The sequence below is a fragment of the Falco rusticolus genome, chromosome 5, assembly GCF_015220075.1.
Source record: "Falco rusticolus isolate bFalRus1 chromosome 5, bFalRus1.pri, whole genome shotgun sequence".
NCBI lineage: Eukaryota > Metazoa > Chordata > Aves > Falconiformes > Falconidae > Falco > Falco rusticolus.
In genome coordinates this window covers 83332278-83344891 of record NC_051191.1, presented here as the reverse complement: position 1 = coordinate 83344891, position 12614 = coordinate 83332278, and the positions used below count along the sequence as shown (strand labels likewise).

The window sequence follows — 12614 nt, the reverse complement described above, 5'->3', positions numbered from 1 at the left end:
TCTCAAATTTACTGCATGAGTTAGAGAGATCTGTACAGATATATCACAGTGAACCCAGGCCTAACAGCCTCAAAGCTCTATTTTTACCTCTGGCAAACAAATAAAATGAAAACCTTGATGCAGTGAGAGTGTGGGACACAGTCCAACTTGTCTGACTTGCATTAAGGTTAAGCAAACTCCTGAGCTCCTACATCAGCAACTTCACATGATGCAAGCTCCATGAGAAAAAATTGGGTCACTAGTTGTGCTGGAGGTAAAAGAGTTATAGAGGTAAAAGAAGGCTGTAAAATACAGATTTTGCTAGATAACACTGGTATTCTCCCAGCCACTCCTTCTTAGCCTAGTGTTTTGGAATTTGTAGCAAAATTTAAATGCTGTGCCTTTGAAAGAATCTGCATTTCATATCAGTTTCCATCTGACCAGGCTTGCAGTTGGCCATTCATCGGAATGGCATTAAACAAAGGCTTTTGTTTAGCAGCAGGCTGAGTGTACACAGATGAAGAAGGTGGATTAAACTAGCCTGACTGACCCCTCTTGAAAGTCACACAAGCTTTTCTGCTGACAGGGATGGGAAAGCAAGGGGGAGTTTGGGGTCACTGAAAGGCAGCTTGGCACCTTAATGTCTTCAGAATCATAGCTGATTCCTCAGCACGTGTCTGTCTGTAGCAAAACTCACCCCCAGGTTTCATGCAAACACAAAAACATTGCTTTCAGTGTGACCTTCTGGGTCAAGCGTTGTGCTCAAGGGGTGCTTCTGATGGGAACAGAAATGCTGGGGATAGGACCTCTGGGTTTTGAGCAGAACTGGAAGAGGTGAAAGCCACTCACCTCACAACATCCTTTTCTCAAAATATCATTTTTCTTTTCAAAAGGCAGAAACTCTCATCACTTGTACGACATAGAATTCCACCAGAATTGTCAGGGAAGAAACTACTCCTGTCCCTCAATAAAACAAAGCTTAAATTCCATCAAAAAAAAAGCAGAAAGCGCTGTTCTCATATTTATGTCCATCCTAAGGAGGGTACCCGGGAATATTGATGGTCTGACATGTGCTCATAAATGTTGTTTTATGCATCAAAGTGCCCCTTCAGGCTCCCCTGCATGCCAGTGCTACTATATGGAAACCTGCTCTATGCTTGATGATTTCAAATGCCAGGTGATGTATTTAGAAATCTGAGAGAGATGTCAGAGCATGTGTTGAGTTTCTTGAGGTTTTAAGGTACTTGGCTCACATCAGTCAGGATCTAAATCCACAAAAAGCCTAAGAGTCCTCTGCCCAGTTCCTCAGCTGTTTAGAGCAACTGCCCAGCTGCTTCCCAAGGTTTCCTAGGTCCTGGTGTTGCTGAATTGCTGAAGTCTGCTTTTTTGCCTGGACCCTAGTGCTGCTCTCAAGCTAAACACTCTCCTGCTAGCTGATCTGAAGAAACTCTTCCCTTATCTCACAGCTTCTCCAAATGCACACGAAAGGCACGCGGGACAAGACTTCTGGGGGTTCTTATATATGCTTGCGCCTCCACCAGGCTAGCTATCCAGCGGTAAGGGCGACTGTCAGTGATAGAAATTTGTGAAGTCCCCTGCCTTTTTGGACATAAGAAACGAGCCTGTGGGTGACTTTACACAGGAGTCATAGTAGCTGTTGGTAAAGCACACAATGAGCATGTCTGAATAGGCCAGTTAACCTCCAGATTTCACCTTGTTCATGTCTTCCCCACCCAGATTTTGAGCAGAAACATTTGGAGTTTTCTGCATCTGTTGGTGCATGACCAAGCAGAGACAGCTAGGACATGCCTAGAGCTATTCTTCGGCCTCAGTGCACGAAACCATCTTCACAGAGAAGATTGTGGAAATGGCTGAAATGCGAGACCCAGCCGATACTGGGACCTTGTGGGGAGAGATGTTTAATTGCTTGGTAGACTGGGTTATATTTATGTGCTTAATATCTTCAGAGCACAGCTCAAATTGCATACAACTGCATCTTCACAGGACATGTGAGGAAATAGAAGTGGATTTTCAAGGAAAATGAAAAGAGGGACTTTCGTATGACTAGAAATGCCATAGTTCAGGCTATTTCTCATTCTAGATAGTACCTGGTATTTGGGAATCAAGGCTGTCACACGTTAGGTAAGACACACTCTCATTACCACCTTTGTGACCTGAGCAGTCAGAGACCAGAGCTCTGGCTTTGTTAAGCTGGGCCAGGGACATTGTCTTTAGGTCCATAAACATAAGAAGGCAAATTATAGCAATGGAATGGAAAACTTACCCAGTTTCTGGGGTTTTGGATGGAGAGAGGGAGAGACACAAGACTGCTTACAAGAAGTCAAACGAGAGACCACAGCTGTGATCCTGTGAGCCGGAGACACTGAGCAGACGCAAAGGCAGGGCTGTGCTGAGAGAAGGTGAGTAGGGGTAGGAGGTGGAGTGGTGATTCGCCTACTCAGCTTTCTGCAAAAGCTCCCAAGATTTGCAACATGACTGTCTGATGTAGCTGAGCTGTGTCCATGCCTTGCTGGAAGGGACGGTGCATTTTTTCCTGCCTGCTTGCCATTCAAGCAGATAGAAGGAAGAAACATACTTCTTCCCCCTGAATACTGTCAGTTTTGAGTTGGGTCCCTATCTCTGACTTGCTCTCTGTGGGGTCAAGTTGAGCAGTACACTAAGGGTCACGAGAGCATGGATGGGAGCAAAGGCAGAAAAAAATGAGCAGGACCAAGACCGTGCTGTTCAGCAACACCTACCTGTTAGACTGGCTTAACTGCAATGTGATTTGGGGTCCCAGAGGACTGGGATCCCATCAGTAGCTTCTCTAAAAAAAGCTTCTCTTCTCTATGAAATTGCAGCCTCCTGCCTTTGGCTTTTATCCATGAAAGCGCCTGAGCAAAGGTTGGTTCACAAGGACTGTCCAAGACAAGATCAGTGACTGCTTCTGCATCCCTACAATCCCTTCACTCACCGAGGTAGCAAGGTCTGTAATGAAGGGTATTTTATTTGACTGAACCAAAGACAGATGTAATAACCCAGCTCATACTGGAGCCCAGGAACCCTATTGCATGTCTGAACTGGCAGAAAACTGAGCCACAAGCCAAGAAATACCTGTACGGGGAGTAACAGAATGATGAGTAAGCTCCTTGTCTGTAGGTATGTGGACATATCCATATGTTAAACTCTGACTCCAAGGAGAAAACCCCATATACAAAAATACTGCTTTACACGATGTGGCTGGAAGTTCAGCACATAGTCTCTAGCATTGCACTTTTGTTGGTCAGGGACAAGTGGCACATTATTATCCTGGATACAGTGAGAAAGGTGATGTCAGTAAGTCTTTGCTGACCTTTAGGCTTTAGGTTCTGGGATCTTATCTCAGTGGAACTCCTTGGTGCTGAATCACTTCACAGTTCTTTTTTAAAAGTACGTGAAAGGTGGTGAAAGATATAAAGAAGAAAATCAGTTTGGGGATAATAGGTTATCTTTTTACAGCTTTCATGTAAAATGTCCAACATTTCTCTCCCACCCCTTGGGCCTTTCCTTAGGGAACCTCACGGATGAGTGCCTTTCACAGTGCAGTGAAGGACCTATGCATGATTGCTTTTGGCTGCAAGGAAAACTAACATTTAGAAAATTGCTTGGAACTGCAGCAGTACATGCAGCCAGACCTGATGGACAGGCCTGCCTGCAGGTCTGGATGTCTTTGGTTGCCTGAGACATGCATATGGTGCTCATGGCTGGACACCATCTTACAGAGCTCGCGTCCCTCAGGCCAGTGCTGATGTCCTGGGTTCACTGGAGGTTCTTTTTTGCAGCTGCCTCCTACATTGAATTGCAGGTTTCTACTGTGTGGTTCTACTTAGAACAGGAGGTTTTAGTTGATGTCCTACGCAGGTCTCTTCCAAACTAACATGTATATGCTTCTACAGCTTCCAAATTTCTTTTGTATCTTTCTGGGATTACACTGAGCCCATGGGTCCCTGCCATGGCTTTCCCTTAGCACAAAGGTTCCTGCACCACTCAGTGCAGTAGGATTAGTTTCACTTGAGCCATCTCTAGGCAAGCCTGACACCCTACTGAACAGCACTCCCAGGGTGTACAAAGGCTGCTCCTCTTCTACCACCTCCTGTGCTGTTGTGTAGTGTTTGTAGGAATCAAAACCTGCTTTGAGAAGCCCGTTGTCATGATAAATAAGCTAGTGTCTTCCAAGCCTGTAACTAGGACAATGTCTAACAACCCGACTGAAGAAACGGCAGCTCAGTTGGCAGGCATCTGCTCAGGTCACTATGGATATGTGTTTGGTTTCTGTGTCCTTCTACCAGTGTGATCTGGTCAGGACAAAGGTCAGGTCACTGCAGACTGAGAGGGACAGTAGCCACAGTGTCTGGCTGTCTGCTGTACCTGTTCACTAAACGCAGAAAGCACAACAAGAAATTTCTTGTACTTTGCCATCCCATCATAAGCTCCTTGTGGCTCTCTATTTTTCACTCACTCCAAATCTTCTCATTTTTCTCCCTCCAAGGGCTCCATTGGACCCACCATTCCTCCCCAATTCCTTTTCAAGGAGTTTCTGTGCTATAGCTCTCTTGTTTCTCGTTAAGCTTTGGGTAGAAAGCTTCCATCGCATAGGCCAGGGCCCTGATCCTGTCTGTGCCACAAGATGTCACTGACTGACCTGTCACAAGGATGTCAATGATTGACCTGTCCAAGGTATGATTTTTTTAGCTTACAGAATTTCTTACAGCACCCAGTTCTAGATACAACAAGTGGAGACTGGGACAAATAGCATTGGCAATCAGGTGGTTTTATTACAAAGAGCAGTAAATATGAGATGTTAATCTGAAGAAAAACTTTCTAAATAGAGGCAAAAACTGCACAGAAGTTATCTTCCTGTGACTAGAGTTCTGACATCTGTACATGAGTCAGTTCAGTCACTGAAAACTATGAGGATCAAAGTAATTTATTCAGAATCTTCCTTCAGGGTGAAGGGAAAGAACAGACAAATATAATCTAATCTATGAAAGCAACAGTTGCAGCAGATTATTCTCCTCATCTTTGATTTCTTCAAAGGAATCTGTGGCCAAGAATACACATTTCAGGAGTTTACATAAAGCTCCCACTGGAATATGTGTCATGAGTTTACAAAAAGATGGCTGGTCAGGGTTAACAATTGCACAGTATCTCTTGTTAGGAAAAGCACTTTATCTGGAGTTTCTGACCCACACTGACCGCAAGCTCTTTTGAAGTGTGGGCCAGAATGGGTCATTCTGATTACTGAAGTTTGGGATTTGCTTATTCCTCATTATTCTACATGCTTTTCATTGCTCTCCCAGAATAAAACAAGTCTCTTATCCTCTTCTTCCTCAACAAACGCTTGACTCCTACCTTCTGAACCATTACCTTTCCTGGAACATATTTGATTTCAGTTGGAAGGCAGGGAGCAGGGTGTTTTGTATTCTGCAAGGGCATATTCATCTGGAAAGAAGAAAAGATGACATTTGCATGAGAGTGAGAAATCATTCTGACTCCAGTCCATGTGCACTTGTGATTAACACATTATGAACCAGAAAACATTTGATAGGTTTTGTGGTAGTCTCCCAGTTGTCAAGGCACCCTGTTGCAGGGGTGCACAGTCAGAGCACTCCTCTGGCCATGTTTGTCAGGACACACCACTGCAGTGACCACGTAAGACGTGGATCAGGTGGCAGAACATGCACTCCAGGGTCAGCTCTCTGGATATGTCAGTTCTCTGGATACTGCTGCTAATCTGTTAGCAGTTCCCAAAAGTTGTGCCAAGCTTGAGAAAAGCACAGGAGAACCTGAGCCACAGTTTTGATAAGTTCCACAGCTGCGTAATATCTAATGCAATTGTAGTTCCTTGAGGCCAGATCAAGAAAGGTGGTCAGGCACTCAGTTTTCTAGTTAGATGGTTGAACTCTTGAGTTCAGTGGCACTGTCATTCCTGCTTAAGTAGATTCCACTAGAGAAGGGTTCTTTGACTGCAGCCTACTATGGCAATATAAACGAAAAATATGAGATAACCCAGATCAGGGAAGTCAGGAACACTGCTGCCTTGGAGTTAATGGTTTCAACCATTGTGTTCAAACTATGGAAAGAAAGTGGAACCACACATGTTTATGTATTTTGTAAGAAAGCTACTTCTAACGTATCACTTTCTGATCTGCTTTATGTTGAAATGAAGCAAGAAATGAAAAGACAGGGGGACAGAAACTGTCTAGGCTCTGCAAACCCTTTTCAGTTTAGTAATCAAAAGCAGCAGAACTGCCAGCTTGCTCTCCCCACTTGTCTCTCCTGGGAAACAGTCAGCAAATGCAGAAAAGTGGAAAGAAGCTTGCACACCGAGAGCAAGGGAAAATCCACTGTCTGCACCTTGTAAACGCTGAGACTGAGACTTTGATTTCACAGGTTTTGCTCAGGCCTACTGAGGTCAACTACCTGTTTCGTAGTAATCGTACATATGTACTGGGACTGGTTTGATATCTGAGACAGGCAGGCTTTGCTCCACACTGAAAGAGAAGTTGATTTGCTTCCGGGAGACCTGGAAATGGTAAGACAAGAAAATGCATTGGACTTCTTGTTTTCATATCTACCCACAAGGCTAAGGTTGAAAAGATGCATTTCTGGCTCAGACTAGGTGACAAAGTGTTATTCTACAGTTCTGTCCAGATTGTAAACTTGACATCAGAACAGATCATTGCTTAAAAGTTATTGCTAAAATTGTATGCTGTCTTCTTTCTTCCTCTTTGTATTTCCATTGCCAATTACCCCAACAATTCCCTGGTTACTGCAGCTTTCAGCACACCAGCATCCATCCGGTCATTGAAAGCTGCTGTTAGTGCCCTCCTTTGCCTTTTCCTGCCTAAAATCACGTTCAGCACTCCTATGAATCTTCTCCCCACTTTTCTCTCTTTAATCACTTTAAACTCAAGATCTCCATCACCCCCTGTGGTTCTGTTCCTCAATCCACACTCCTGCAGCCAAACGTCCCAAACTTTCCTCCTTACTCAACGTCTCAAACTTTCTTTTGTGAGCTTGGGACTGTGCCCTTGCTCTCTTCTCTCTTTGACCTAGTTTCTGTCTTGTGGATCTCTTTACAGGAATGGACAGGGGCTCTGGAGAACTTTCTGCATCACTGGTGCCCTGCTGGGTAAACTTTTCACCTCTCAGAATCTCAGCTTCTCCGTGAATTCAAAATACTGATTCCAATCTTCTTTAATAGATCCTTGGGGAACAAGTAATAAAAATTACCATTTGAGAGGTAGATATCATTACTGTTTCTGTTTGTTTCCTCTTCCCTTCTTGGTATTTTAAGATCACTTGTGTTTTGATTTTCATCTTTCTTCTCTCACCTCCCTTTATTTTTGTCATTGATGTAGTAGGACTACTCTTTTCACACAGAAATCTCTCTAAAAGGGAGGGAATGATACTGACTCTTTGTAAAACACTCTCAGATCAGCTGATGAGAAGCATCACTTAGAGGGTGAGGAATATTATGTAGACTGGGAACTTTTGTAAGATGGGAAATACCTTAACTATGTTTGTGAAATGCTATTTAATCATACAGCATTCTTCACAAAAAGTAATAAATGCTTATCTCTTCACTGTAGACTACAACTACAACTGTGTATATATAAATCTGATGTTGGACTGAGTGAAGTCCCTTTATGTCTTTAAAACATGTGTTTAGCTAATCTGCTATCAATGAAACGTTTCTTTTATCTGGGAGCCTGTTTTAAACTTCCAATTTAATAAAACCAAAAAGAAACCTCCCAAACTTACCTTCTGAAGGTAGAAAAGGACGTGGTTGTTCTTGATGTCTACACGATCCACAACAGAATCCTGGTACTGAAGCTTTAAATAAGGCAAATTATGGTAATGTTAATATAGGAGACTTAACAAAGTATGTTTAAAGCGGCTGCCACACTCCTTTTGTGCCACCCGCCATCTCGTGACCGAAATAAGAAATGTGAGTTGAGTGTTGGACTGCCAGTGCAAGCCAGTCACAAGGATAAATAGTTTCACTAGTCAGCTGTGGTGGGTGTGACTTGCACCATTAACTGAAGAGTGTTCTCATTTCAGTGAGACTTTACAGCTCAAGCTGACTCACTCGCTAGTCCATTGTATATCTTAAAAAATAAAGGTTTAAAAGAATTTAGAAAAGCCTACAACCAAAATTATTTTACTATAAAAACACACGAAACCAAAATAATCCAAACGTTAAAATCCACCTATTTTTTCCCAAATACATATAAAGAGAAGTAGGATGGCAGACAGTGTAACATCTCAACTGTGAAATCTTACAAAGGAAAGTTATGAATTTCATACAGTTTTAGCTAAAAAAGAAAATCAGGCCCGAATACTGAATGGTTACAATTGCACCAAGCGATGAGCAGACTCTACAATGACTGGCATTCTTCTCATCTGCTTGAAGCTTACAGCTCATGGCCTGAAGCCAATACATCTGTTGCAGAACCTAAATTGCACTAGGACCTGAAATGAGGTGCTTATCAGTGCTCTCCCTAGCACTGTCATCATCGTGTCCAAATTTCTGGATAGTAAAGGAAGAGCAATACCCACTTGTCCTTTGTTTATTAAACTGTCCTGTAGAGGAAGGAATAACCATGTCAAAGAGATAACATTGCTAAATGCCCATTTGAGCAATTTAACTGTGGCAGAAGTATTTCTTACATAGGTTCTGCTAGGTTGTGTGATGAAAGGCTCGCACACACAAACTAAGGAGCACAGGGAAACCCTAGTAACCTGAGCAAAGCCACCAGAGCACCCTGACCTGGCTCCCCCCAGGGCTGCCACAGTGCGGTAACCAGCCCCATTGTCAGGGGGTGAGACCCACCAGGTGAGCCAACAGCAGAGTATCACCTTACAGGCTTAAGAAGAATGCTGCTTACAGGAACACAGGGCTGAATATGGGATGCTGAGACTCAAGGCAGAGTTATTACAGGATGTTTAGGGGAAGAACCAGAAGTAACAAATGGAGGGATAAAGTCCAACTGGGAGGAACAGTGTGGAAAAATGGGATAAAAGGAGCCGGTTGCATGTGAACAGGTTGGTGGTCAGCACTCTTGTCTGGCCATGCCCTGCACCTGGTCACCACAACCTCTCCTGACTTGTTATTAAACTCTGTTCTTGACTCTTTTCCTGGGTGGGGAGGTCTCTATTCTGTGTGTATGGCATATCAGCTGCTGAAGAGGGGACCACAGATCACACGAACTCTGCCTGGGGTGCTAGCATCTGGAGACACCAGGCTTCAGGCTTGCTGTACATGGGTGTGTATGACAGCGTGTGGTTGCTAGCAAATATAAAGCTGGACTAGCTGGTGAGTGAGTTAAGGGGCTTGGCAGCTGGCTGCTGAAGCAGGCATAAGCCTGGGCCAAATACTGAGGATACCAGAGGATCTGAGTCACCCTGCCATCAGCCGGAGGGACCAGGAGGTCCCAGCCTGTTGCTGGAGAGACTATATTGTCTTGGAGGCAGATACTGCTCAGGCTCATGGGCTGGACAGGCTAGCCCAACTCATTTGTGTGTGTGTGTGTGTGTCTGCGTGAGGCAACTGGGAGACCAGGGGATCCCTGCCCAGCTGCTGCAGAGGCTGCGTGTCTAGGGCTGGTTTACTGGAGGTACCCACCAGGCATGTACGTGGGTGCTGGGGAGCTCAGTTCCAGTCACTGGAGTGGGGCTGTGGCCAGCTACCAGAGGGCTCCACATCGTATATTTGCATGTATATATGTGTGCGTATACATACATATATGTATATATTTATCTTTTCCACAGATCAGCCAGAAAGGGGAAGAGGATAGCACCATTTGTGCTATCTATGTGTGTGTAAATGCTGTCTTTTCCGTCTCAGCTGATCTGTGTGGCCAGGCACGTACATGTGTATATATATTTATAGTGTGCATGCCTGCTTATAGGGAATTAACACTCAGCCCTGCTCTCGGCTGAACCTGGGGATTTGAGGCTGCAGCAGTCTCACCTCTGTTGGGCTACTGGATTTGGCAACTTCTAACAGAGCCTCAAGTCCGAGACACAGAGTATGTGACAGAAGGCTGTGCCCAGGGACTTCGCAGAATTTCCATGGGGCTTCAATTTACTAATCAGAGACGATTTTTTACCAACTTCCTATGTTTTCAGGGTTTAACATTCACTATACTCCCATTCTTTACCTTTCTTAGGGAAGATCTTACAGGAACAAAACCTGAGAGCATCTTCACATCAATAATAGCCATGTTGGAGACTTTGCGGTTTCCTGTGTAACTAAAATGAGAAAAGCTCTGTTAGTCTGGTCTGCAAATGGAGAGGAGACCAGTGAATGACTATTTCGGCTCCCAATGATCCTGTTTGTCTTCCTGCAGCTGCACAGTAGCAGCTAACTACCTCTACTGAAATCCTTCCTTGGATGCTTTACCAGGCTGTGAATGAATGCAGGGGAGTGGGTCAGTAAAAGGAAGTTACCTGGCAGAGAGGACAAGATCAAAATTTGGTGGAAAGCTGCTTGTACAGGATACATTGGCCGGCCGTACGGAGAGAGAAAATCCTGCAGCTTTTTTTGGCAAATGGATGTTGTATCTCAGGGTGGTCTAAAAGAGATGGAAAGTGTGAGATGGTCACAGACTTACAGGCTTTTGTGGCTTTGGCATGAGGTATGGAGAGGAACGAGGTATGGAGGACCCCGTGCTTAGTTCTCAGAGGAGTGGTGCTGAATTTCCAGCTTGCTTACCTGCAGATAGACACAGCCAGTGCCATTCACTTTTGCACTGTAATTCCCTGGAATAGTGGGTAAGGAAGCCTGTTGCAGTAAGAAGCGGTTCTTGTTGTTCACCTGGAAAGTCTTACTGGTGGAGTCCATGAAGTTGACTTTAACTGTGTTGAGATTGTTTTTAGAGAAAGTGAGATATCCGTACTGGGCTAAAGCTTGGAGAGCAACAACAGTGTCCTGAAAATAAAAGCATGATCCCCAGTTAGACAGATACCCAGCTGTAAGATGATGCATGTGATTAGCACAGCTCCCATTTCCCTGATCCTTTGTCCATGCTCATAAATAGAGGGGGACTCTGCAAAGAGCTAAGGAGACAAGATACAAGTTCTGGAGCAATAGATTTTAATCATGCTGGAAAACCTGGGATAATGCTGTGTCAGCAGTGACTGCTGTCTACAGCTAACTTGCAATTTGGGTAAATCCCCATTTCCTAAACCTAAAATATGCATGACATAGCCTATGAGAGGCATGATGTGCCTTGCCAAAGAAACTTTTGTGAGCACTGTTTATCAAATACTGTTCAAACTAATATGCAGTCAGGAAGATATGACATACTGTCGAGATCCAGCTTGCAGGCTGGACCGCTCCCAGAATCTTTCTTTTTACCACACCCAGTTGTTACCTGGCTGGAGGAGAAACCACCATACGGGTTCTGTTGTTTGACAAGCCAGTGCACGATGCGAGAAATGTAAGATAAGTCTTCTGGACTGAGTTTGGCTTTGTTGAGCAAAGCCAGGAGCACATAGCTGGTTATTTCAATCTCAGCAGAAGGGGCACGGGAATAGAAGACAGGGAAATGTTCTGCTGGTGGCTTATATTCTCTCTGCCAATGAACTGAGCCACCTGAAAACATACAAGTGAGATGTAAAAAGCACAGGAAAATTACTTGCTACCTAATTCACTACACTATCGTGTGGGAAATAGGCATACAATTCCCTCTCTGCCTTTACCCAAAAGTTTTTTTCAGCCATCAGTGTCCTGAACTGGGTAAGTTTTAGTTCCAGAATGGAAAGGAAAACAGGAAGGGATTGAAAGGGATTAATAAAATGGGGCTGTATAAGTTAAAGAGGGATTGAAGTGACGGCAGTGCAGCAGAAGGGTGCTAAGGTAGTCACGGACTGGAGTACACAGCGTAGTCAAGGGAACAGGTTTGTTCAGCATGTAAAGAGTAAGCTAATGAGGGAACTGGATACAATTATCCACTATCTTGGACTCAGACTTAAGGAGTCTCTCCTTACCTACATTATTATAATTAAATATATATAAAAATATAAATATATAATATATATACACATCAATTCTTTCATTATTAAGAAAATCAGGCCACAGCTCAATGTTTTGTGAAACCAAAAGAGACAGAGAAGTTCATAGAGATGAGTTCAGTAGCACGGCAGGCATGAAATGGGAAGGGAGCAGTATGAATGGGAAAACTGTACATCAGAATAGCCTACATCATTCCATTCGCTGTATTGTATCATGGCCATACTGCGCTTACCATGTCTGGTAGCTGTCTTGTCCAGCTTCTCAAGGAAGAATTGGAATCTTTCCTTTTTGTCCACTAAGCCATAAATGTAGGCAAAGAGGGCCTGATTATACAGGTTGTGGACTCCTTTGGTAAATGCAGTCTCCAAACAGTTCATGCCACTCTGAATGACAGGATGCTATAATGGAAAACGCAGTAGAGTTGTCAGGTACCGGGATTTGTGTCTCAGCTTGTTTAAAAACTTCCATCACTGCTTAAACTGCCACCACACACCCTTCATGATAAGAATATATGTGGTCCATGGCCTGTTTAAGGGCCTACAATGTGTATCCTGTAAAAAATGCCCTTCCA

At 44.0% G+C, this 12614-nt stretch overlaps 1 protein-coding gene across 1 annotated transcript in view; it reads right to left on the bottom strand.

The window, feature by feature from the left end:
- Positions 1 to 4856: 4856 nt before the first annotated feature.
- LOC119148364 (ovostatin-like) overlaps positions 4857 to 12614 on the bottom strand; it is a 31947-nt gene continuing 24189 nt past the window's right edge. The window contains exons 29-36 of the mRNA XM_037388405.1: positions 12276 to 12441; positions 11403 to 11623; positions 10742 to 10957; positions 10477 to 10601; positions 10188 to 10278; positions 7786 to 7857; positions 6442 to 6544; positions 4857 to 5460 (exon numbers count right to left, since the gene is read on the bottom strand). Coding sequence (XP_037244302.1) covers positions 5408 to 5460; positions 6442 to 6544; positions 7786 to 7857; positions 10188 to 10278; positions 10477 to 10601; positions 10742 to 10957; positions 11403 to 11623; positions 12276 to 12441 — 1047 coding nt within the window. The 3' untranslated portion in view covers positions 4857 to 5407. The remainder of the gene's footprint in view (positions 5461 to 6441; positions 6545 to 7785; positions 7858 to 10187; positions 10279 to 10476; positions 10602 to 10741; positions 10958 to 11402; positions 11624 to 12275; positions 12442 to 12614) is intronic.